Source organism: Accipiter gentilis, chromosome 5, assembly GCF_929443795.1.
Source record: "Accipiter gentilis chromosome 5, bAccGen1.1, whole genome shotgun sequence".
NCBI classification, from domain to species: Eukaryota; Metazoa; Chordata; class Aves; order Accipitriformes; family Accipitridae; genus Astur; species Astur gentilis.
In genome coordinates, this window is record NC_064884.1 from 46,116,711 (window position 1) to 46,143,581 (window position 26,871).

The following is a 26,871-nucleotide window of genomic DNA, read 5'->3' on the forward strand; positions in this document are numbered from 1 at the left end:
AGGGATGTGGCTTCAGATTGGTTCCATCTTCTGGTACAAGGCATGGAGAGACTTATTCAAACCACCATCCAGCAGTGCTTTCATGAAGACAGTGCTAGAAGCCTGAGCCTTCCCCATGGCATATACCATCTAAAGCTTCACCTACACTCCAGGAAAGCACTTCTCCCCATTTCCTTACAAGGTATCTTGTCCGTAAACAACCTTTTTCAGTGCCCCATGCACAGGATTCTTCCAAGGGATCCCTTTGTCACAGATGAAGCATTTTTTGCTACCACTTTTTCTTGTTAGAAAGTTGGAAAAAGAAAAGATAGATTCCAAGTTCTTTTTAATGCTTTTAATTTCTATTTGCCATAATGTGAAGCTAGAAACCCATAACTGCCATTCACAGTCGTAAACGGAGACATGCAAGTAAGTCAGTTTGCATGCATTGCATGATGCGTTGGTATAACCAGCAGCCTTACAAGGTGGGGGGAGCTGAATTCACAGCCTGGATAATTGCGTAGTTTGAAGCCCTTATCACAGTCATAAAAAACGTGCTACAACAAATACTGCTGCTGCTGGCTGGCACTTACTAGATACAAAAAAAGAGTAAGAACTGCTAGCAATTTGCAACCAAGGGTAAGACTGTGTTTTTCAATGTGTCTGCAGGCAGGTGGTGGCAGGGAGGGCAAGAGGGACTCCTGGTGGCAGCGTTCGTTCCAGCTCATCCATCTCGGCAAGCACATAACCTGCACCAATCCTCATCTTGAATCGGTGATGAGGAGTATTTTTCTCAATATTGCAGCAGTTAGGACTGCTGGGAACGCTTGCCAGTTCCAAGGATGGAAGGAGAGGTAAGCAAAGGAGCAGAGCAAGGACAGTGCAGTCTTAACAGCCCTGTGTCAGCACAGGGTTTTTAGACTGATGGCCGATCTGAAGGCATTTTCTTTAAGTAGCCTTTACTAAATTGAGAAAAAAATCCAAAATAGCTTTTTTTTTTCTTTTTAAATGAAAAGCAAAGCCTGCCTAGCTGGGAGTTTAGGACAAAGCCTGGGAGGAAAAAAAGGAGAAATAAACCATCACTGACTCCTTGAGACAGGGTAGGCACAGAAGCTGGTCTGCAAGTGGAGCACTTACAGCTGGTGAGAAATGAGAAAACACACCACGGGACAGATGAGAGAGCTCATCAAATGCCTGCTTTGAACTGAGCAGAGAGAGGGTCTGAACCCGGCTCCCCATAGCCCAGGAAAACATACTGCTCATCAACACATCCCCCCTTCTCCGAAGCTCCCTCACTCCCAGGTTTATCACCACACAGGTGTGCGTGTCTCGGGGTTAACCTCCCCTCGCAGGGCTCTAGACCTGCACCACCTGCCCCGAGGTTAAGGGGGAAACGGTTTTCCCAGTTCTGCTCAAATCTGCTGTGCATCAGTGCAACACAATGCTTTGAAGGGCAGCTCCTCTTTCTTTACATACAGCAAGCTGCCGTGGCCTCCCATCTGTGCCAGGGTTTGGTTTTACTTTGATATTTTATCCCTCTAAAGCTCTATTAATCTGTTTTATTTCTGTCTATCATAGGAATAATCCTTTATGTAAGCACAGCTTTTACAGTTGAAGTCCTCACTTTGCCTGAAGCAGATTAGCTTTGCAAGACTATCCTGTGTGAAGCACAGGTGATTAATTTTTTTTAAACCCTTGTTTAGTTCCTCCAGAAGCTCCCTCCCCCACCCCCTAAAATTTAGCTGCTACACAAACATGAGACTTTTGTCTTTCACAGGAAGCTAACCTCAGTCATGTATGTAGGTTAGTCCTTTGAAAGGGTATTTAGGTGCATAAAGCTCTTAAGAGGCTAAGTCCTCTGGATTCCTCTAGGAGTGAAGCACTTTGCCTGTCAATTTGCTTTTGAACAATCTCACAAGGTGCCTGGTTTGTATTTTAACATCTAAATACCTTTCAATATTTACCCTTTGGGGCCTGCTCCATGCTACGTACCTGTTGTTATATTTTAGTTTTGTAGGTCAGAAGGTTTTTGGGATGATAAAAATCTAACAGTTACATTAATGCAAAAAAACCCCCAAAACACAAAAAAACTTTAGAGCAATCTTTTTTAACCCAGGCTTCTTAATAACTTTTACTAAGTGTATTTTTGTGGTGAGATAAAAGCATATTTTTGAGAACTACCCAATACAGAAGAGAACCTTTGCCTACTTGATTTTACCTGCAGAACAAACCAGACAGCAAACAGCAGAGCCGTGGTGATGTCAGAGGTCACAAAGCATGAGTCAGACTCTCAAAAAAAGCCTGTTTTTTCTTGAGGAGAAAAACAAACTGAAGAAAACAACTCCCTCGCTACGATGCAATGTTTTGGATTTGCCTCTTCATTTCCTTCTCAGTCCCCTGTGGGTGTGGAAGACTCCCCAGCTCCCAGGCACCCCACAGGAGATGGCTCAGCACCCCCAGAGGGGACCCCTGGCCTCTGCCTCCAGCAGCACAGGCACCCTTAGCGGTCCCCACACCACCCCGGATCACCGGCCTGTGCCCACATCTCCCCCCCCACAGGAGGAGCCAGGGGACCCCCACCACAGCTGGAGGAAGAAGAAGCCCCAGGGGTCCAGGAGCTTCCACCCACTTGCCAAACAAAGCACACAAGAAACGGAGGAAGCAGACGGCCAACTCCAGCGAGCCCAGCAGCAATAGCACAACAAGCTGGTGGGCTTTATCTGCTCCATCTTCCTCGTGGGAGGGTTTCAGGTCCTGCTGAGGACCTCCAGGTGGGTGTGCTGGCTCATCAGGAGCTCCAGTTAGCTGTTCTCCGTCGCAGGCGTTGGTAGCCAGCGAGCCGCAGGTGTCGAGCAGGCATCGGGCTCCTGGTCCCGGCCGCAGCCCAAGGAGCAGCGGGGCTGAGAAAGGGCTGTGGCAGGAGCACGCAAAGGAGACGGGTTTCTCGCAAGGCCGGTCCCTCGAGGAGGTCCCTCTCCTGCACCTGGTCCCTGATGATCGTGTCCCTTGTGGGCAGCTCTGCCGGCACCACGGGGGCTGGTCAGTGTTCAAATGGTACCCGCTGGGCATTTGTTCAGGAGGTTTTCATGTGCTCGGAGAAGGTATTTTACCCTTGAAGATGACACCTACTCACTTGGGTGCACACCCTTAGCTGCAACACACCCTGTCTTTGCCAATAATTACTGTTATTTACATACACCTTGAGAATAGGTAGCAGATGAAAAGCACAGACGGCCTTCAAAACCCAAGGCTGTTGCACAAGCAGCGTTTGCAGCACCGGAGGTGTGGTCTCCTCCTGCTCCTGCACCAACCGACTCCACCCGAGCCCCTGTGTGGTCAGGCCCCCAGTCCAGGCAGCAGCTGGTATCATTTAAGAAATCAAAGCTTTATGTTGGCAGGAACAATCACTCAAGAAAATTATTTTTCAAAATAGCAAAATGCAGTAAATAGATCTTCAGATGTGTAGCTCAATATGTAAAGCAATCTCTGTATTGTCAAAATGCTTTGTTAAAGGGAGCTCAGCTGATGGGAACATCACTTCCATTAGCTTCCTCAAGATGTATTTTTCTAAAAGCAATCCTTTTAATTGCTGGAAATGGAAACTCCTAAAATGCAATTTAACTAGTACAACTGCAAGTGCTTAAACATAATAGCAAGAACAACTTGCCCACTCTTCCAAGAAACTGAAATTTGAATTTAAAATTACTTTAATTTTTAAGCAGGTTTCACTGCTTCCATTTTTTAAAACCCAAATTAAGGAGCAGCCATGGTTTCTGTTTCCTCATAAGAGGGTTCTTTTTGTGTCCACCTTTGCCAAAAACCACGTTAGTATCGGAACTCCTACTTTTACTTAAAGATGAGGAAAATACAAGCCTTCCCACGTACGTATCTCATTGTGTGACAGTGCTCATCAGAGGAAGGCTGCCATTGGTGATTTTCTTCCTGATTTCTATTGTGTTTTGCAGCAATCCCTTCAGCAGCAGTCACTGGCAGATAAAAGTGACCGTGTATTTGCGGATGTAAGCTGTAACCTTGTCTGTAGGAATTGATTTGATTGTCCACATCTACGTTCTCCTTCAGCACCTGAACAGGCACGTTCAGATTTGCCCACTGGGGAAAAGAAGGTGCAGTGCAGAGCCTGGCACACATTTGTTTGGGGGGATGTTAGTCTTAATATCTACAGTAAGCATTTAAATTATTCTCTAGAATTACACTAAATTATACTATTTCATAGAAAAAACAGCAAACTCTAACAGCAGGCACTTGAACAAGGAACTTCCACTTAGCACCAACTGCTGAAAGGTTTACTTGGAGTATGAAATGAAATCGTAAACTATGAGGCAGAGAATGTGAAGCTGTTTAGTGTGTGTACGAGTGCCTGATTTAATAACTGCTTCCAAGCAGAAATAAAGGCCCAAATCAGCTCATGAAATCTGCATCAGGGAGAATGCAAAAGTTGATCAGCAAAGTTGGCTTCAGATATTAAGTATTTGGACAATTGCATCTTCCTCTTTGTATCTTGCAACTATAATACTTTTTGTAAGTTCCAACCACTCAGCCCTTTAGGTAGGAAATTTTACTTGGCTTAAAGTAACATGAAAATTATTTCTGATAGTTTGGAGGAAAGTAGTTAAAAGCTCACAGGCAAAGGGATTACAAGCTCACTAATACTTGCACTATTTCCTCTACAAATTCTCCCATTCATTGGCTTTTAAAGTCAACAGCCATCATCAGAGATCCTTCTAGACAGAGCCAGCATTTCAGCAAAAGCTTAGGGCAACTCTGGAATTTTTACTTTGGTTTTCAAAGTGCTTTTGCAGCATAACTTTTTGTATGTAGTGTATTTCAGTAATGAATTCCTCGGTTTTATCCTCCTTTGGGCTTAAAATGGAGAACAGCTGATGAAAGCCCTAAATCAAATACAGGCATTACCTTAAAAGACAAGAACCAGACCACTGTAAGTTTAAAAAAACCAAACATGTTGGATTTTATTATTTTTAAACCATTTAAAAAAAAGACCAAAAGGATTTAAAAAACATTATCATCTGATATACCCACTATTCTGTAAAAACATACTACTTTACTGAAGCATATCCATCATGTGTTCTCTTGTAAAGTCATGGAACGGCTTGTATCTCTTGTTGCAATCAAGTGTGTTCTTTTCAGCAGGGCTTCTGCTTATATAGGGCAAAATGTGGCCTTTTCAGTACATTTGTAGAGTTCCCAGAGGTTTTGAAAGCTCATGGCAAGCAAAACTACTATTTTTTACCATTTGTGGCACATTAGTGACTGCCTGCTCAGAGAACATGTATGTGTTTAAATGCTCTCCTGCTTCGTAGTTTGCCATATCTCTGGCTGAGATCATACCAGGATATCATAGTAGCAAATACAGGAGTTAAAGGGTAAAGAAAAGCAAGGACTGTTGTTGAAAAGAATCCTGCATCACAGAAAAAACCCTAAGATATGTGGTTTACCTCAAGATGACTATACTCAGTCCTTTGGAAATATATCTCCTGAAATGCTGCATGCAGAACATGAGCAAGTTTTCATTGCTGTAGAACAGCCACTCTGTAAAAGATAAAAGATTACACCAACCCCCCCCCCCACTAAGATCAAGTCTTTCAGCCTTATTTAGGAGCACCACTCTTCGAGTACTGAACGCTTTCTGTAAAAGCAAAGAATGGGCAGCTGCAGTAAACATCCTCAGTGGCAAGAACTGAAGCAGTGGTGGCAACACATGCTAGACTGCTGTGGGTTTTTTTGGATCTGTTAGATGAAGGAGATGCTCTAGGTGATACCAGTACAGACATCATGTCTTTGCTTAATTGCTAATGTCAACTTTAAGATGCCTCAGTAACACTCTGACCTCTCTAGAAAGCGAGTGCCATTAACCACAGTTCTCAACTGTGCTACTTCATCAGCCTCCATGGCCACAGCACTAGTGTCCCGGCTGCAGACCTCATGCTGCACTAACCAGATGTTGGGGCAGAGGCAGCCCCTCAGTAAAGCCAGGTCAGGAGGGCTACGGCAGAGAGGTGACTCGCATCCGCATCTCACCTCAGCCACAAATGAACAAGAAGGGCCTTTGAGAACAACCACATTTTCACTGTTGTCATGTAACTAGAAGAAAGGGAGAAGGCCTGATTTCTAATACAAAACCCAAAACCAATGCTTATCTTTCTAGGGAAGAAATCCCAAGCAATAGTAAGTACCTCTCCATATTGTAACAGTTGTGTTTAGACACATGAGGTTTTCTTTTCTGTCTGTTGCAAGATCCCCTTTGTCTCTAAAGGCCCCTTTATGTTGCTGTGCTGATAATCTGACATTATTAAAACCCAGTATCCTTTGGAGACAAGCGATACAAGCAAGGAAGATACAAAAGCCGTGTAGCACATTTTGAAATCAAAACAGTACTTCATTAAAAAGAGACACATGAAATGAGTCATTATTTATTCTTTCTTCTCGCTATCCTCAGTGATAGGGTCTGCAGGAGGCTCTTCAACTGTTGCGCTATTGCTCTCTGAACCAGTGTTGCTATCACTGGTTCCCTCCTCTGCAGTGCTATCGACCCCTTCTTGGCCGCTCTCCTTATCATCTGGGGTAGATGTTCCTTCTTCACCATTCTGCTGGTTTTCTGTGCTCTCTTCTGGGTGAGGCTCTTCTGTAATAAGATATGTCTCAGTGTCATTTACATGCCAATACATTTATTTAGGTTGTGCAATTAGAATTTAGGAAAAAACAATCTGTAATAAATCCAAGTACTCCACAGCAGTTATTTCTGTCACTTAGCATATGCAGTAACAGGCATAGCTCTGAAAGACCTCTCAGTGCTCTGGATGTACATGGTCCTGCCACACGGCATCCTTGAAAGTCACCTGCAGCTGCCTGTCCTCAGAACTCTAGCCACAAGAAAGCTATGTGCCTTGTTAAACCAGAAGCACTCGAATTCAAACTCCTTGGTCCCCTTTCCCTTATGCTCATGCTGCTATGCCAATGACTCACTGAGATATTAGCCACTGATTCTTTTAAACACAACAGTATTTTCTAATGTGACTGTACAGAATACCAAAAGCCTGCAAATCAACTCATAAGAACAGCATAGAAGGAAGTGCTGTTCTATCATCCTTGCTAGATGCTGACACTGGGACAAGGAAACACTCTCAGTTGCTCCTAGCTAACCAATGTCTAAAAGGTGAGTTAGGTTTAGAAAGCTTTTTTTTTTCCTCCCCTTGGGCACATTACACACAAAGCATTACATAGGGCTTTGTGGTATCTTACCCTCTCCCCTTTTAAAAAGGAGCAACTTAATGAGAAGGCAGAAAACACCTGTGGTCACCAAGATGAAGTTAATTCAGAACTATTCTGAATATTGTTCTTCTGAAGCCTTCCTTCCTACTAACAGCAAAAATACAGGGCACTCCTGGCTAAGGCTGAGCGTCTACAGAGGTACTTTAATGCTGATCCTTCGAGGATTCTGAAGCTGGTCTTCGAATACAGTTACCTGTCTCCATTGGAGCACTCTCCTCTTCTTTCTTCTCCTCTATCTTGTTAGCTGCCTGTTCTTCCTCAGCTGCTATATTATTTTGACTGCGTTCAGCTTGCTCAGCTGCTTCTTTTTCCCTTTCCTCCTGCCTCTTGCGAGCCTGTTCCTCAGCTTGAGCAATTTCAGCTGCAATTTTTTCCATGTCCACTTCCACCTTCAAACCGCATAACTAGCAAAAATGAACAGAAAAGAAAGCTCTTTTACTACCTCAGTTACATTGAAAAACAAAATATCAGTAAAACCCAATTATGAGTTCAGTATTTCTACATGCAGCATAATTCTTTTGATTTGACAAAGTTTGTATTAAAAGCTTCAGTAACTAGGGAGGGAGACAGAAGCATATTACACATACACAAAAAAGGGGAGGGATAAATAAATAACCTAAACTTTGTTATTTGAACACAGTCAAGGACAGAGCAGTATGGTCTCCATAGTGGCTTTAGGCCAACTGCCTTGTGCTGCTCTCTAGTGAGCTCAACCAGTCAAGCCTGAAGGCACTTTTAAACTGTACTGGCTGAATGTCACCACTAAAGGTCACTGAAGGAGCAGGAAATAATACAAATACCGTGTGCTTTCTAACACCCACACGCTAGGACGCTGCCACAATCAGTTGTGTAATTATGTATAATTGAATACAGAACTAAACAGAAGCAGGTAGAGCATTTGTACAAACAGGTAACTAGCAGATTCCTCAGAATAAGTGGAGAAGAGCGAGAGTTGTACCCTTTTAAGCTCGTTGTTAAAGGATTCTGTGCTTTCCAAAAACTTCCTCTTCTTTTCCTGGTGACGCTCTTCAATTTGCAGAAGCTCAGCTTCTAGTTTACGCTGGAAATGAAATAAATGGAAAGAACTTTACTATGCAGTCATCTGAAGAACTGGACAACGTTTACAGCTATGTACAAAAATATTTAGACCAATATTTTAAAATGTACCCATATAATATATAAACATCCTTATGCCTGCCTTGATCCAATACCCCATAGCCAAGAAGTTCATATTGAAAAGTATGAACAATAAATGGGTCTATGCAGTAATTCAGGATTGGCTAGGCATATTGTAAATGAAGAACAGTATGTACTTGAGGTGAACCTTCCAGCATAAAATCTACACATTTTCTTTCATGTTATACACCCCATAGGTATATATACACACACAACACATCAATTACATTCTCTAATGCAGAAAGACTACAATTCAAAGGAAAGAAGGGACACCACCCATGTCCACCCTCTTGTTAATTTCTTTTGTTAATTAAAAAAAGCAACAAATCTCTAATTCTGGTGTCTCAGTTTTCTTCACCTACATGTACACTGACTATACTCACAGGGTTCTTTTGTTAACATGCAAGTTTGGAAAATACAGGCATGTGCCCAGTCAAAGCTAGGTGAAATGTGCAAGTGTGACCTCACTAGATTTCCCTGTATGCATTTAACTTCCAATGAAAAATGTTACAACACAATTTACTATAATAAAGAATCATTACAAACAAGATTAAGTCATAAGCTAGCCAAAAGTCACAACTCTACCAGTACCTATTAAACAAAAGACTTACTGACACTACATACAGAAGGGTTATGTATAATAATGAAGAGCTATGGAATTAATACTTAAGATATCCTAAAGAACAAAATACAGTTTAACATTCTCAATAACAAAACAGCACGGAAGGTGAAGCCTCGCATATTGCAACTCCCAAGAAAACCCAGAGATCAGCTTATTTGAGCGTACAGAACATTGACACCCAACAAGAATAATCATGTAGATGATCAAATGATCCGAGACTTGGAGTACAGCCCAACACCATTATGTTTTAGCTGCCTTCATATCATTTATCTTTACCTGATGAACCATTAAAGACTGAACCTGGCGTTTAAGAACTTGCATTCTAGCTGTAGTGACAACAGAGCGGACGTCGGGCACCACACTTTCACTCAGTATCTCACTGATGAGACGATGGTTTCTTTGGAAACGAGCTGTGGCTGTGTGCTTCATAGAAAATCCATCGTCGTAATCTGAAACAAGAGTTTTAAGTGTAACTGCTTTAATTCCACAAAATGAATACCAAGTCTAAGGACACTGTACCCACATTACTGCTAGTTAAAACCAAAATAAAAACCCTAACCCCAGTTGCTGTCATGTCACAAAGTTCATACTAACAAATACAGAACATCAGGTGATCAGAAGAAAGAGACAATATGACAATAGAACACCATTTACCCTGGCATAGCTGTAACAGCTATGATTTCCCATGCATTTCCCACATCCGAAATTTGGATTGACCTAGTTATTTACTGTGTTGCTTTACACGTTTCCAGAGTAAGAGTGACTATTAATACACTGAATAAAAAACTCCAAACATTTCTGATTAATCATGTTACCAGAACAATATCTAGTGCAAAATACCAACAGGAGAGTGACTCCTTTATAAATAAGCTTTGTAGCACAGATCAAAAAGCCTTATTTTTTTTAAACACTGAGGAATGAAAGCATGAAGCAGTGATACATGTTTACTCATCACTGAAAATTCACAGTAATGTACTAAGAGTATTCAATTTTTTTAATATTTTTTTTTTTTTTTTTTTTTTTAGTAAGTGCAGTTCTCTAAAGAACAATTACTGAAAAAAAAACCAAACCACTTCAAGAGAAAAAGTACTTAGGCACACAGGTCAAGTGCTGGTCTCCTTATAAGCTTCTTGCAGAGAAAAGAAATTAAAGGAAGCTGAAAAGGAACTAAACTGTCTTGTCTGACATGCATGTAGAGGATTAACTACAAAGATCTAAGAATATTTCAGGTCAAGGATTTTTTATTCTCTCCAATCAAATTAAAAGAGCTTCCAATTTATGGCAAGATGCTGAACTTTGACAATTTTAGTCTAGTCACAGAATATAACATGAACTACAGCATTATGGACTGTACTAGGTACTCATTTTAGAAGTAAAATTCAGTTTGATGCTACAAAGCAGGACTAAATAACGTTTTCTTTCCCATAGCTAGCAGCACTCAAAAAGCTTCCAGCCCGCAGAAGACAGAAGTCTTCCTATTTTTTCTGTATTTCTTCAAAGAAAGCAGGCAAAGCCTTTCAACATAAAAATCAAGACACGGTCTGCACTTTTGGTATCAAGCACCTACTTGCAAAACAGACTAAAAAAAATTCAACTCAAACTAATTAGAATTTAAAGCACAGTAATTAAATAGCATGAAGTATTGGTGAGGAAACAAACTTAGAAGAAACTTCCATGAGTATATTTCATATTTAGCTGAGTATTAAAATCAGTTAAGCAACAAGTATGACTGATATTGCAGAATGATGTCATGAAGAAAAGTCCACAAGTTGAATTAATTTTACATCAAGTCTTCTTAATGGAGATTACTTTCTAACTATTCACAGAAATCTTAAGGAGAGTCCCAACATATCATGCCAGAAAATATTACCAAAGAAGATAACTAGTTTAATGAAAGTTGCTGTCTCCTTTATTTAAAAGCGTTATGTTCAATTTCTCATTCAGATTAAATGAAGCAAAGAGAAAAATGGTGCAAGATTTGCAAGAGACAAAAGTATTAAGCACATTTGTATCCTTAAAGTTGTGCCTTTGTCCTCTTAGTAAGATTCCTTTTATGCTAAAAGTTCTTGATCTTAATGACATGCAGGATTGGACAGAAGCAACATTCCTGTCACAGAAAATAACTTGCTGTTTTGTCCCAGATGTATGTAAACCAATGCAACTCAGGGCCTAGGGCAGCTGGTTCTGGCTGAGTTCATTTGGCCCAGGTAGCACAGAACAGAATTTGAAGTCCCAAAATGCCAGCTATTGGAACTCTAAATATATTTACATAAATTTTGCAGTTATCCCACACTGGGCAAAGTGCTGTTTGTCATGAGCTTTATCTCAAGGGTGTGCTTTTACAAGGCGGAAGAAAAAAAAAGAAGGGTGTAACTGAGTACATTTTTCACCCTCAGGTTTCAACAAGTATTTGGTCTGAATTTAAAGTAGACATTAGGTGCATGCATCTGAGTTTTCCCACTGGGTGGGGTGCATTTCCTTGCAGTCAAGTAAACTTTCAGAATTTTCTCATCAACTTGTCAACAGCAAGGGTAACTTACTTTCTAAACAATCTCAAATGACAGCTGTTGAACACGTTCAAAGTTCAGGTGCTCTTAATCATACCAGAACTCTACCCGTCAGAATTATGTGCTTCTGGTAATAAAGCACAAAATTCCATTCAAACTAGATTAAATCACTCATCTAAGCCTTTTATAATGCGTATGTTAAAGCCATTACAGACCTTTAAGCAGACTTATTTGTTTTGAACTGTAAGCATTACTTCACACATAATTAAGGGTTGGAATAACTTTTGCCACTGGCTTGCCACCTTAGTTTTTGGAAACAAGACAAAGTCAGCTGTTAGCTGTATGAAATAAAATGTAGTAATGAAAATCAGTACTAAAGGTACCAAAATAGAAAGGAAGTCACGTTAAGCATTGTGCAAGTTGTACACTGGTAGTTTTCCGTATCTGGTGTCTGTTTCTCTATACTGTCAGTCCTGTAATGAGACTGTCTTACTGGACGTGCATACAAATTCCTTTCTGCTTACCATCTGGATCTTCTGCTGGCTGTATACTCATGTAAGGTTCACCCTTCTCCATGCGTGACTGCCTTTGTCGGCTTTCTTCTTCCAATGCAGCCTCAGCACGACTTTTTGCATTGATGTAGGCAAGGTATGCAGGAGAGTTATGGTAGGCCTTCATGGACTCATTGTACTCTATCTGAAATGTGACCAATATTGTTTGATTGCACCATTGGATGATTTCAGACTTGACATAACTGCAGCCTGTATAACCCAAATTGTAGTTACACAAAGCTATTTTGCATCATCTGGCTGATACACAAATGACCATATTATCTCAGCCTTTCTTTTTACAAATCAGGACTTCTTCCACAGTCATTCATGTTTTAAAAACACTAGCTGGGCTTTTAGGTACATTTCAGTTTCAATACCTGGTAAGTCTTACAATAGCTTTGTTTTTTGAAATTTAAAAATCAAACACCTCAGAACAAGGCATTTATGATCAGATGAACTCTGAGAAGATAAAAAAAAAAGAGTTAACTTAAAATATTATCAATAATTCTCTGGAGTTCTAACTAGATCTTTGATTCTGATTTCTTCTCTTTCCTTATTGCAGTATGTCATGAATCAGTTTTCAAAATAACTTATGATTTTTCCGTTCTTTGATCCATCCCTGCACTGGGACGATACAGAATGCTGCAGCCAGACTACTGTCTCCTCCTGGTAGCAGGACTGCATCACTATTTTCACATTCTTTGAAGTGTTTTTCCCTTTGAATTACTTTCTTTAATCTCGCTTTTAAAATTTTCCAAGTCTAGATTTTGTACAGTGACTTGAGAGATTTCCAATGAGCAATGAGATATAATCTACAATATTGTTAAGAGTACCTAAACATCTTGTTTTCTTTATGATTAGGACTGGAATCCTTCTATCTAAGCACTGTAAAAATATAAACAAGATGGCCCCTGCCCCAAGGAGCTTACAATCTAAACATAATTACCAAGTTAAAAAAAAGAATTCCTTGATTTTTTTATTATTTTTTTTTTTCAACTAAGAGCATCCAGCTTTGGAATACTTCTCTATTGACTTAGAATAAGAACAGCTTAGATTTGAGCAGGTTATACACAGCCTCAGATGCCTACCAGGTTTAAGCACAACACAGCAGCTGGACAATTTTCCCTTTGTACCTTAATATCACAGTAACAGTCTTGTAAAGGTCCTCAACACTTACCAACCTAGACACGAGGTAGTTGTCATCTTTTGTCATGAAGATCAATAAAAACAAAACAAAGCCACAAGAAAACCCTAAAAGTGGTAGTATTTTTCTATTAAGAAACAAAATACTATGCCATAGTGTGGAGTTACACCAGATTACACCATGAAAACCAAACCCTCCGTGACTGGAAGTCTTTTATGAACACGTTCATGACAACAGCAGTAGTTGCAGAGCACCAGTTTTGAAAGAGGATTTTGGTGTTGAGACAATCTTTTCAATACTGATGTTGTACAATCAAATCCATTCATTAAACAGTTAAAATCGACAATTATAAATACTTCATTTTGAATTAGGTCTAAAAACTGACCAGTCACAGTTGATGTACAGTTATTTTAAAAAAAAAAAATCTAAAAGACGTGTCAGGACATACTTCCATTTAAGTTACATACAGGGGTCTCGTGAATGCCTTATACACCACTGCATGGGTAAGATGAATTTTTCTTCTCAGACCAGTTCCTAGAAGAATCAGCTGTAATAAACATCCCAGATTTCTTCCATTTACCTTTTCAGCTTCATATTCATTCAAATACTCTTGCTTCTCTTCATCAGTGAGATCTCGCCACATTCCTCCAATAATCTTGCCAATTTCCCATAACTTCAAATCAGGATTGGACGCCTTCACTTGGTCCCAGACCTTAACAGAAACAGCTGGAGCTTTACTAATGATATCTAAATACTTCCAAATTAAACATTTTATATTGTCATCTCAGTGTTCTTTCTGGAATCACCATGAAAAACAGGATTAAGTTAGGAATGAGTCTGGCTAAACTATCTCGATTATTTTCTGGGGCAGGAAGTCAGTAGGAAGCCATCTACTGAAACAGGCAATTGCTGAAATGGCTTTGGTTTCATGAGAATATTGCCTTTAACCCTCTTAATTCTCTTCTTAAATGCACATCGCTGCATCTCTGGGAAAAAAAAATGCTACTGAGTAAACACATCCAGCAGTAGATTATGATAAAGAGCACTGAGCTTTTCAGATCAGAAAGTAATATTTCAAAATATTTTTCAGTCTTGCTGATCAATTTGAGTTCCAACAAGTTCTGACTCCACCAAAAAAGTTTCTAACTTTATAGGGAGAGAAAAAAAAAAAAAAAAAAAAAAAAAGAGAGAGAGCTGCCAGTGTTATTTCTTGCTGCGCCACTTGACTTTTTTATTTTTGTTGATGGTTTTTTGCCTAAGACAGACATGCTGGTAAAGATACTTTACCAGAAGTGGAAGAATTTCCTTCTGGCTCACCCGCTTCAGACAGGCTGACATGCCCTCCCCATGCCCCATCAGATTTCAGACTCCACAAGAGTCTCTCTCCTACTTTCTGTCAAACAGTTCATAGAATAGCGAAGTAAACGTTGCCACAGGCTAGGTTGGTGAAGGAGAACATGCAAAGTCCACTCATTGCTACTCTTCAGTCCAGCTACAGCACTGTACCAAGCCCAGTATACCGCAAGGAATACTTCCTTTATATAAAAAAGTTCTGTCAGTAAGTCACAGGCACTTGCTGAATGTGGCAGGGTGGATCCTTGTCAGCAGAGACAGTGGTAGTAATTATCATTTTAGAGAAAACTTTTCCCCCCAGAAATTGGCAACTGTATGAACAGACTACTGCTGCCTTTATTCTGAAGGGCAATGCATCTGTACTTTACAATTCCCTTAAAGAATGTGCAGGCTGTTAGAAGTAAAAGTTTAGAAGCTGAAACTAAGATAATAGCAATTAATTGTTAGCACATATGAACACTAACTTTTATTACTTGTTTGACACTGTATACCCACCTTCCGGCTGTACCTCATGTAGGGCATCAGGGGCTTGTCTGGGGGTTTGGGGGGCTTTGGAATGGTAATACCAGAGGAAGCCTATAAAAGAACCGAATAAATCCATTCATTAATGTGAACTCTGGACGGTTTCTATATACGCTAGTTTTGGAAAACACTCATTCTTGTGCAGTTAACAGAAACAAACCACACACGCACCGTCCCCCCCAAGAGAAGCAAACAACATCACCAAAAAAATTACCCAAACTGTGAACAGGTACTAACTAGAGCTAGTCCTCATTACAGTAATATTTTTCCAAGTTAAGTTTATCCCTTTATCTGTAAGTTTACAGAGTAGTAACTAGGTAAATCTTCAAAAGCACTCCATATTTTTAAAACTGAAACACACAGCTTAGAAATTTACATGGGAACACCAATCCCAGCAGGCTGTTTTTCTCACTTCTGATGAGCAATTTTACCTGTTTTGACAAATTTAATGTGGCTACTTGTACAGGTGAAAAAAAGATAAGGAGAAAGTTTAAGATCATGAAGTTAGAGATATATTTTCATTTTCAAATCATTTTAGCAACATATTTGTCTGAAAAATTTGTCAGTGGTAATTTGGAGCCATGTAAACTACTTATCATAAAAAGAAAGCAACTCTATGCAACTGGGCTGTAAATGTGTGCATTATTTGTATCCCAGCTATACTCAATTGTCTAAATTAGCTTGTAATAACCCTTCTGTGCTCTCATCTTCCTTTAGGTTTGCATGCTGCCAAGCACATTGCTTGCACTAAACAAAAGGTCACTGAGCACTAACTGTTGCTGATGGAAGGTTGCTGCATCCCATCTTATCCCCTCAGTCTACAAAACACCTGACAGGGTTTTCTCCTAAAATAGTGCAGTAACATTACAGACCCTGTCAACAGCAGGTTCTGAAAACCTCCACTCTTCAAGCATTTATACATGTGAGGAGTTCTATAACATAAACTGGGAACATTTTAATAAAAATATAAAGCAGTTTAAAGATTTTTCAGGACTACGGCCATAGATAAGCAAATACTTGTATTTGGCCAAGAAGGCTCACATTCAGTATTCAGCTTTCAAATTTTTCCTCTTGATATTTTTTGTTTTGCTGAATTTATGGAGCTCTATGAAACAATGCATACAGAATTGTGTATAAATAATGTACATGAGGTATATGCATTACCAAAATGTATACATATATACACATACAGATGGATTTGAAAAACATTAACGGAAATTGTTTAATGCTTTTAAATTAACACGAATTTAAAGACACCATACATATATTGATATATGCATGGCAAAGAAGGCTGTGTATGCTTATGACATACAGAAACAATGAAAGTTCTCAGACAAAACCTAATTTATTCTTGTATAAGGAAAAAAGTGTATGTTCAGACAGTACGTTCAGTCAAGTTCCAGCTTGTATGGGGAAGGTCTTTTCTCTAAACATTTTAACAAACCAGATGAACTTCATAGATGAAGCTTGAAAGAAGGTTTATGAGAGGCATAAAAAGAGTACACTTCATTAAAAGTACCATGTATTTATTCCTTGAGAAATCTTTATATCACGTTCCAAACTAATCAGATGTTTTGAGGCAGAAAGTTTTACATGAAAAACCTTAAAGTTATGAGAATTACAGAAACTTAAAAAAAATCAGGGATTTATTCTATTTCTGTTGTGTTAGTTATGAAAATGTTACACTTCCACAGTCTATTTTTGTTTAACTGCATCCAGTGCTCACGACTTTATCTGCATTTGAAAGAAGCTGTCACCTTGCTCATTGCTTGACTCCATCTCACTTTGTTAACTCCATGAAAAATGAATGTAACATCCATTTTCCACACAGTGACAGAGTACATAAGATATGAAAGGATTCTATTTTACTATAATCACACTTTTGTTGAAAAAATAATTTCTGAACTAGGGAGTTTGCAGATATTACCAGACTAAGACTGGAAAGAAAAATAAAGGCTTGCATCTCTTGTATGGCTCAACAGTATGATGCAACTACTATCGACGATCTCCAGTTTGCAAAATGTTCTTCCTTATTTTTGTGCCAATAAACCTCAAAAATGTGCAGTTCCCTCCCTCCAAGAATTTGTACCCACGGTATAGAACTTTTCCCTAAGCATGCAGTGGTCACTGAAGACCACAAAGTCTGTCTTTTTGGAGTTCTGCATCGTATGTGATTACCACATTTTTTTCTCTGCTGAGTAGCAGTCCATTTTCCTGCAAAAGGTTTCAGAGTGAAAGGGAAGGGGGGTAGGGGTGGGGAATAAGAATCAGAAGTAATTTTTTTGTTTTTATAAAGAAGTGGCAGCAGCCAAGACTCAGAAGAACCTAACTCTAAAGCCATTTCTGGTCAATTCCTGTTGTTTGCCGGATGATGTAATAGTTGATTCTCCTACCGTGACCCGGCTGTTGGTGCCCGGGTTCCCTCCCAGCCTGTAGTTGTTGTAGGCCAGATGGCTGTATGGATTGTATCCCACAAACCCTGGTGTGCTGGGCATTTGCTGATGGAAACAAATGAGACAAAAACACGAATGAGAAATGAGCTCAAACGAGGAAAACACAGAAATGAAAATGAACTGCAATATGGCATGCAAAAGCAACCAGAATTTAAACAAGCAAATGAGGTGTAGCAGTTGGTATCTTCTCAACACACAAAACTTACTCCAGTATAAGCCTATTAAGGAAACAGGATTTTTAAGCAAATGTGTCACTACAAATTTCTGCCTGAAGTTGGTGATTTTATTTCTGTTGTGTAACTCATTTAAACAAGTATTCTCTAAATCCAGCTCATGGCTAATAAAATTTTCCAACATAAGGCACCAAGTAATTCAGACTCTCATATCCAAAGTGTTAAGCTTACAAGGCAACATAGCACACAGTAATCTGGCAGGAATCACCAGTATCAACATTTACTATACCAATGAAACCCCCTGGCTGCTTTTCTTCCCATCATTCTGCCTTCCCAACAAACATTTATACTGTCAATAAATGGGGATGGGGTGGGTGGTGGGAAATCTCTCAAAGCACCATCTGTGCACCACTACCAGTATCTGAAGACTTTTCTGGTGGTTTGCAAAAATCTAAATACGTTGGGGTACTGGGATTAGAGAACTGGAAGAGAAGACAATTCACAGAGATATCCTTCTGTTATGAGGTAGGCTGCAGACTGACAGAGTTGAGGAACAACTGCAGTAAGATCTACGGGTTAGAAACTACAAACAAGCCTTAACAGATCACTTAAATCCAAGACAATTTAAGAAGTTAACCAATACATCTTCATTCATTGTTGAAAGTGGATTGATTTGTTCTCACCTCAGTATCGTAGAAAAAAAATCCAGTTTCTTTACAACCCCCTCTTACCTATCATCTACATACAATCAAGTATCAGAAGGTTCACTGTATTCCCCTCCTCACATAAATGTCTCTCCTGCCTTTTTCCATTATCCCCCACTTCCCAATCAAATTTTTTGGGGAAAAAATTGATCAACTATTTAACAGTAATTATGACCAAGCCCTGACTGGGGTGATCCTATCATTCCACTAGGATTCATTACACTACAGGATATATCTAGACATTCAAGTGTTATCTGCACAGCATCCCACTCTTCAGTAGCACTTCGGCCCTAATAAGAAACACATATTCGGATAGTCTTTTAAAGTGATTTGCTGACTGGACCCATCCTAGATTACAGTTACAAAAATTCTACAGATAGGTTCAGGACTCTAAGAACCAAGGTATGACAAATACAGACACTGAACAAAAATAACTTATAAGCTAAACTACATTAACTTGTGAAGCTTTCAAGTATATGTAGACACACTGTAGTTAGTTTATTTCTAAACATACAAAGTAAAATTATGCTTTAACAGTCAGCCTTCAAATATATATATTATTACCAAACTTTAAGCTCAGTCCCAGCAGTTGACATTTACTCAATCTGTATGCCTGTGATCATGACATACACATTCACTATTTAATAAGACGCCATTTTACTATAGTTTTCTGTATTACCATAACAACAGGTTTTGAATATGTTGAACTACATATCTTCAATAAAATCGGATGACAATTGTAATCTCCATCTGCTTAATTCTTTATTTCTGCAAGACAGGATTTAAATGTTACAAGGGAACTACCTTGCATTACATGGAGAATTTTTACTTCAGCTATAATACTGTAGTTACGAGAACTACTGGTATTTTGTTGACTGTAGTAACTGGAACTGGCTGCGGAAGAACAAGCAAGGTTATTTGTCTACTTTTATGACTTGCATTAACGGAGCACAGACTATCATCTCAAGGACTGTATAAAATATAATACAGAAGATGCTTGAAAGAGAGGTAATGCATGTCACTAGTTGTGGTTTTGAAGTTTGTTTCAGTTACCCTTCTGAAGACTTCTAACTTGACTAAAGAATGTACCACATCAGTATACATGACTTAACAACATCTGTATTCATGCTACATCCCAAGGGAATCACACACACGTGCACAGGTCTTGATGCAGGAATCCAGTTGTAAGAGCAGATGCCATCATGTTCCTTCTAACACTGGCACAAATCTATTAAGTTCTGTGCAAAATGAAAACTCTGAACAAACTATGCAAATAAAGTTTTATTTATGTAAATTTATAAGAACATAACTTATATTTATACATTAAAATTTTCAAACCTCTTTAAATGGAAAGTATGGCACAATAAATTTGAAACATCACATTTCATCTGCATAAATGCCATCTGCAGTTTTCATCCCAGATGCAGAGATCAGGGACACTCTATTGGATAACAGTTTTCAAATTTTCTTTGGTAAAAAAATTTCACTGTAGCATCTTTGCTCTTTCTTCTGCACAAAAGATTTGTATTTTCTCATGTGAATATGTTACTCCTAAAATACCAGCTATTTAGAAATGTGAATGCCGCAAAAGAGGTGCATTTGCTTTCAAATGCTTTCCTGACCACAGCATACTGGTATTTCAGTACCTTTGTATACATGCAGGAATGTAACTCAGCATGATTCAAAGCTACTGTTCCTGTTTTCCTCAGTGTCATTCCATACCATTTTACTAGAAAGTGTATTTCTCATGCCATAGACTCCAAAATACCAGTGATTTCAAGAAATTCGAATAAGACTGGCATCATGAGCGTTTCATTATTCTGACCCAATATAACAGTATTTTGCGTACTCCTGCATGCCACTGAGAATCAGCTAGGTACAACAGAAACATGAAAAAAAAATGCACTGTTTCCCCACGATTTGGGCACAAGTTGAGTGGGAAGTTTTAGAATTAAATGTATCAGTTTGTTCTTAAATATTCCAGTATACTGTTGGAACCCACTGTGAATAATTTTAGACCAACTGACTGCTTACAGAAAAGTATCTGCAGGATCTAGCCTTAAAGATGAAATAAGTTTACTCAGCTTCTCTTTCACAAACTGCTTAAAAAAAATAAATAATTCATTTAAACAATGCATATCACGTTAATAATGAAATACAACTAGTTTGTGTTTCCAATAGAGGAAAGTGATGTGAGTCAGTAATTATTGCTCTGGTAAGTTATTAAAGGCTGTATTACCAGCTCTGTGTTAATGAGAAAAATCACTATACTTACGGTTGCAGGAGCTGGGGTAGGAGGTGGGGCATAAGATGGCCTTTCTGTTAAGATATAAATGTAAGCAAATTTTTTTTTTCTTGTAAATTTGAACAAATTATTTACAAGGCATCTGCTGTGGCAAACATTTTTAAGTGATTTACAAAACCAAGACAGAAATCCTACTCTCAAAGACTGCATATTGCCACTGAAAAGCATAAAGCAAAGAACACAAGAGAAAAAAGAAAGAAAAAATTTAAGACCACACCATTGCTATATTGCTAGCCTTTTATTCAGGCATAAGACTGAAGAATATGAAATCCGTTTATGTGCACATCAATTAAAAAGAGGGTAAGCAAAAATGCAGCAAAACAGTATTTAGGAGAAGCTGTGATATCTGGATTTCCTAAGAAAACAACATGCCAGAAATCAGCCACAGCAAGATTTAAGGCCAAGACGTTGGTCAGAAATGACTACGCTTCATATCATTCCTTTTAATGTAAGGAATAATAGGATTATCTCACAAACAGGTTCTGCTGAACCAGATCTTTAATTCACCAAGTTAAAGAAAGAAGAAACTGAAAACTTACTTGACATTTTGATAGGCAATTTTTCAGCCACCTGACATTATATTTGTACTTCTGAAAGACAAAAGAATATCATGCTATTAAGTATTATGCCTTTGCTTCCCCAAATTTTTTTAACTTCAATTATTAGTTACCATTGATTACCAAAAAGCTTGCCAATTTTAAAATAAAGACAGAAAAGTGTCTCTTTGAAAAATGAATATACTTTCCATGGAATCCGGCCTTAAATAGCTGTGAAATAACACTCAGGTTTATGCCATCTTCATATTAAAGGCTTTAAGTATATATATTTTTCCCCTGAAGAAATACGAATATACCCCATTATTTTAGTCTGTTTCAGAAAACTAGCATTCATGTATAAATGACCAAACTAAATAGTGTCTCCTCTACACGGTACAAAAAAAATAAATAATCACCAAACACAACAGAAGCACCATCCTAGGCCACGGGATGCGAGCACATTTAACCTTTTTAGCAACAAGCCCATCAGCGTGTAGGGAAAAAGCGCTATAACAAAGCAGTATTTTTTCCGGCCTTTCTCTTCAAGTGACTCCACCGAAGCGGCAGCAGAAGCCGGACCTCCTTTTGAAATTCCTGATTAACAACGCGCTTGGCTTTTGGACTCGCACAAACTCTTCGACACGGGACCGCTCGTGAAGTCCAAGAGGAGCTTGAACGGAGGCGGGCCCGGGGGTGCGCGGACCAAGGGCGGCTCCAGCACCGCCGTTTCCCCCCCACCCCCCCGCCACAAAAACACCGCCGGCTGCCGGGGGGGTCCCCCGGGGTCGTCCCCTCCCCGTGCTGCACGGCAGCACCGCGCTCCCGACGCCGGTGAGCCCGCGCGGAGGGCCGAGCACCCCGGCCCGGCAGCCGCTGCAGCTCCCAGCCGGCTGCTGGAGACCCCCCACCCACACAAAACCCCCGCTCCCCGGGCGCGGCAGCCCCTCGCCCCGCCGTGACCGCCCGCGGAGGGCGCAGCCCCCCTCGGCCCCAGCGGCCGCGAACGGGGAGGGGGCCGGGGCCGAGGCCTGCCCCCTCACCCTCCCCCTCTCCCCTCCTCCTCTTCCTCCAGGTAACCTGTTCCCTGGGCCGCGGCGTGCCCCTGGGCCTGCCCGCCCCACAGCTGCCGAGCCGAGCCGAGCCGGGCCGGGCCGACTCACCCGCTCCGGCGGCGGCCGCGCTCCCTTTGTTCCCCACCAGGCCGAGGCGGCGGCGAGGAGGAGGGCGCCTGCGCGTTCCGGCTCCGCACTTTCGACACACCGCCCCCAGCCTCCTCCAGGCTGCCAGCGGCTGGGCTGGTTTTTAAGGGGAAGGCGGTTTGGCTGCCCTGCTCGGCCCGGAGCCCTCACCGGGCTGAGGCTTTCCCCGCAGCCCGGCAATGGACGGCGGAGGCCGGACGGGGTTGTGGCGAATCTGTGGGACGCAGGGGGCAAAGGCGATCCGGGCGCTGCGTGCGGGGGCGCGGTCCCGCCATTACCGGGAAGGAGGCGCCGCCTCGCCCGGCGCGGGGTTGGTGTTACCGGTGCTCCCGAGGCACCGTGCTGGCCGGGCAGTCTCCAGCACCGGGCTTGTCCCCTTCACCCCGCGACAACAAGGGGAAGGTGCGGGCGGGAAACTACCCGCCTTCACGTTCCTGTCAGCACTTTCCACAGAGAGGCTAACCCGCTTCCCGCCCTTCCGCCGAGCCGGCTCCCCGCTGGGCAGCCCCGGTCGGTGTTATCGGACCCGCAGGGGCTCGGCCGGGAGGAGAGGCAGCGCTGTCTCTCCCGGTGGCGAATCTGCGGCGGACAACAAGCAGGCGGGGGGGAGGGGGGGGGCCGGGGGAGGCCGTTGGCGCCTCGCGCCCGCTGCCGTTTGGCGCCTTTTTCCTCTCAGAGGGAGCGCGCGGCGGCGCCCTGAGGCGCTCTGGTTCCCCGGGCTGCTCGGGAGGCGTCTGGAAAAACGCTGCAGTGTAGTTCCCGGGCCCGAATAAATCCCCCAAAGGCAGGCGATAAAGTCAGGTGAACAGTCCTGGCAGTGCTGGGGAACCTTTTGGCTGTGTAGCGTGCACAGTGCCAAAACGATGGTTTAGGAATGGCATCTCTTCGAAAAGAGGTTGAGCGGGAGCGGGATGTGGCCCTCGGTCTGGTTGTGCTTACCGTGCTGTGAGGAAAGTGGGGAAGATGGCAGTGTGTCGATGCAAGGGCGTGCACAGAAGAAGGCCCAGAGGAAGCAGGTCAGCCTGCAGAGTGGCGCGAAGGAAGACCCGTCATATGGGCTGCAGGGAAGACCCTAGGTTACAAATCTCTGTAGGTTATAATTTTGAACCAAATCAGACTGACCAACTCAAACACTTAGCTGCTGAATCACAGAGGACTATGAATTAGAGAGTAGACTGGGAGCAGAGGGATTATCCAGAAAATTTTCTTGCAGAAAATTGTGAAGGTATCACACACGGAGGTAAAAAGCTGGCAAATGTAAACCACGATAAAGCATGTGGCTCTGAGTGAGAAAGATGAAGAATTTCAGACCTCAGCATTCAGCATAGGAGTCTTTTATATAGTGAAAATTGTGTAAAAGTGGCTGGATTCAGTATGAAAACTTAAAGTTTGGCATTGAAATGCTGTCATATGGCTAACAAGATAAATTTCTAGACATCCATAAAGGAGGATTTTGGTGGATCTGGTGAATGTGGCAGCTGAAGGAAAGCCAAACAGATGATACCTACCTAACCCAAAAGAACGGTAGAAGGTGAAAAGAAGAAAAACTGAGTATGATACCAGGTTGTTGCAAGTTAGGCCCATTTCTTCTTGATGCCTACACTTTGTCTAGCCCAGTTTGCTTTTGTTCTTAAATAAGAATATGAACAAGTAAAAAGACAAAAACTCTGCCCTCATCTGCTTACAGTGTGCTGCCTGTGGCCACAATAGAAATTTGTTGAGAAGCAGCAGAATGATATGTGACTTCAATTTCGTAATTAAAAGAAAGTAAGAATTGAAAAGATTCCTCAGTCAGCCAACCAAATACGCCTTTTTAGTCTACCAGTTTCACCTGGGCAGAGTATTTTTAAAGAAAAGGTGAGAAAATACTTGTTAAGAGGTGAAAAAATAACCTGTTTTTTCCCCTGGTTTTGACTGCTTTGTGCGTTCATCTCTAGTTTATTAATAACGTGGTTTTGTTGATAGTGTTAGAATGCATTTAATGTTGATAACATTAAAGTAAATCCTAAATTTTTGCAGCTTATTGAAATATGGTCTTCAAGTACCTTTACTGATACTCACTTGCCATGCTAATAGTTCTGAATTACTATATGTGTTTTCAAAGCCAGCAATGTATTCCTTTCTTTGTTTTATGTTGTTTTTGTTTTTTTACTTTGCTATTTGCCTGATTTCCATGTTTTGATAGTGAAAGGTTTTGCCTGTGTACACTTTTTAATACGCCGTATGACATAAGTAGTTTTACTGGTTTAATAGGATTGTTTACACTGCATCGTACTAACCAGGGGGCTCTAAATAGTTGGCTTTTATCCAACTGTTTAATTAGCAACACTTTCATAAGATTTGTAATGATATATATTCATTGGAAAGTAGGTTGGGACAATGAAACTCATTTTTACATCAGACGTTTGCAGGTATTAGATGCCACTAGCTCAGCTGGTCTGAATTTAATTAGCACAGAAGTGGAGAATTCTTTGCCATATTTTCAAGCTTCAGTGTTATATTCTTAATTCAGCTTTAAAGTGACCTAACATCAGGGTGAGATGTTATTGTGAATACTTCTTTTTTCCTATGCCCACATGGAGTTCACACTGATACTAGTGGAAGTTCAAGTAGTTGATGACAAAAGAGTAAGCTCTTTACATTTGAAGAGATGGAATTTATGAATAATACAAAAGATACATATGTACCATAAGGGGAGGAAATGTAGTTAAAACCAGGATGCACACTTGAACCAGGTCCAGAGTAGCAGCAATTCTTAATGCAGCTAATTGAAGTCAGGATTGGGAAGTTGCACATGAAGAAAATGGCCTTGAACAGGCAAGAGTGGGCTGCCTGCAGAATGTCGTGTGTTAGCAAAAACAGCCATTAAACTGCAGTCTTTTTTTTTTTCCTTAGAGCATCAGGTTTCATGATCATAAAACAGTATAGCTGGGTTTATGCCAGTTGTTTCAAACTTCAAACAGAAGCTGTATATTTCATGAGCAGTTGAGTCCAGTGTTGAACAACAGCAAAGTCTGTGGGTAGAATAAATTTCTCATCACAGGACAGCTCAGGGTGTACTTGTGCTGTCGCTGGGGTCAGGGAGATGGCTTCAGAAACCATGAGGTCAGGCTGTTATATGGATGAAATAACATATACGAAGAAGGTCAACATTTTTTTCTAGTTACGTAGTGTTCCAGACAATGTTTACTATAGGTAACACAGTTATTTTTCTCTTCTAAAATAACATGGAGGTTGTATTGCAAGGCAAAGTCAGGTATGTGTTCCGTACTATGCTGGATGAGGTTTCTGTCATTAGGGAAACAAAAAAATCTAGAGTTACGCTAGAGAAGATAATACCCCAAGAAGTACCGTAGGTGAGAGAATAAGCCAAACACCCCCTGGTTAAAGAAAAAAAGTCTCTATGAGTAAGAGTATTCCATTATTGTTTACTGTAGAGATGGCAGTACCTTCCATGCATTTGTATAGTAATTTTTATATGCCTATGCAAGCTCTTCCTGCATGAGGAAGTCTGCCTAAGCAGTTTTGAAGGTATGTGCGTTAAGCTATGTTTCTGTTACATATTTGCTTGCTATTTATCTTTGCCTGTCAGCTTATCTTTTAGATTGTAAACTATGTATGCCAGATGCTGTCTTCTGTTCTTTCTTGTGCGCTACTCAGAACAAGGGACTTTAGATCTAGACAGGGTTACTGAATTTACCAGAAAAAGAGTAATTTTTGTAGCAGGAGGACGCTCACCTTACATGTTATGATAAAGATTCTTAGGGAATTTGTGTCTTTCTAATTGTAGAGGAGAGCTTAGAAAACACTTGGTTGCAGCGCTACAGATTTTCTTATCTACAACTTTTATTTTGTATTTGTTACTTCTTTCCTTTTAAGGTATACACATTAAAACTCACAAAATATGCATGGGCAAACTCAGTTTTAATACTTTTTTTATTGTAGTACTATCATTTACTTTGGTAAATTCTTATCCCTGTTTAAAGTGCCTTAAAGCAATTAAAACTTAGTTTAAATTCAAGTATTGTAAAATGTACAGAGTATAAGCACACAAAAAAAGCTGCATAGTGAAAATACTAGAGCAGGCTAATACATTCAGGACGCCAAATACTCAAGTATTAACAACACCAGATCAGTATTAAGGTTAATGATAATTAGCCAGCTTCATACAGTAGATATAGAACTGTGGGCAATATAAATGCATTGTTCTTACCATTAACAAAAGATAGAAGCATAAATTAACACTGAAAGAATTTGTAGTATCGGGTTTTGTAACACATGCTGTAAGTAATAAGGTGAATACTGACACTTAAATTAATCTTTGACATGCTGCTGTGAA

The 26,871-nt window shown here is 40.6% G+C and overlaps 1 protein-coding gene across 2 annotated transcripts; it reads right to left on the minus strand.

The window, feature by feature from the left end:
• Nucleotides 1-4,937: 4,937 nt before the first annotated feature.
• SMARCE1 (SWI/SNF related, matrix associated, actin dependent regulator of chromatin, subfamily e, member 1) lies at nucleotides 4,938-22,592 on the minus strand. Of its 2 annotated transcripts, XM_049800334.1 has the most exons (11): nucleotides 22,494-22,592; nucleotides 21,337-21,387; nucleotides 20,768-20,811; nucleotides 17,556-17,660; nucleotides 15,136-15,216; nucleotides 13,868-13,999; nucleotides 12,117-12,288; nucleotides 9,362-9,534; nucleotides 8,246-8,347; nucleotides 7,481-7,691; nucleotides 4,938-6,640 (listed from the first exon to the last, which is right to left on the minus strand). In XM_049800334.1, exons 2-11 carry the CDS (start codon nucleotides 21,341-21,343, stop codon nucleotides 6,429-6,431), a joined length of 1,239 nt encoding a protein of 412 aa, XP_049656291.1. In that variant the 5' UTR covers nucleotides 21,344-21,387; nucleotides 22,494-22,592; the 3' UTR covers nucleotides 4,938-6,428. The 2 variants fall into 2 exon arrangements, with proteins under 2 accessions (XP_049656291.1, XP_049656292.1); XM_049800335.1 differs by lacking the exon at nucleotides 17,556-17,660.
• Between the last annotated feature and the right edge of the window lie 4,279 nt (nucleotides 22,593-26,871).

What these genes read in the sequence shown, in the direction of transcription:
- SMARCE1 (XM_049800334.1), bottom strand. An exon ending in ATGAATATGAAGCTGAAAAG is followed by an intron (nt 12,289 to 13,867) that starts GTAAATGGAAGA and finishes GTCACATTTCAG; the next exon opens with ATAGAGTACAATGAGTCCAT. An exon ending in GAGTGCTCCAATGGAGACAG is followed by an intron (nt 6,641 to 7,480) that starts GTAACTGTATTC and finishes ATCTTATTACAG; the next exon opens with AAGAGCCTCACCCAGAAGAG.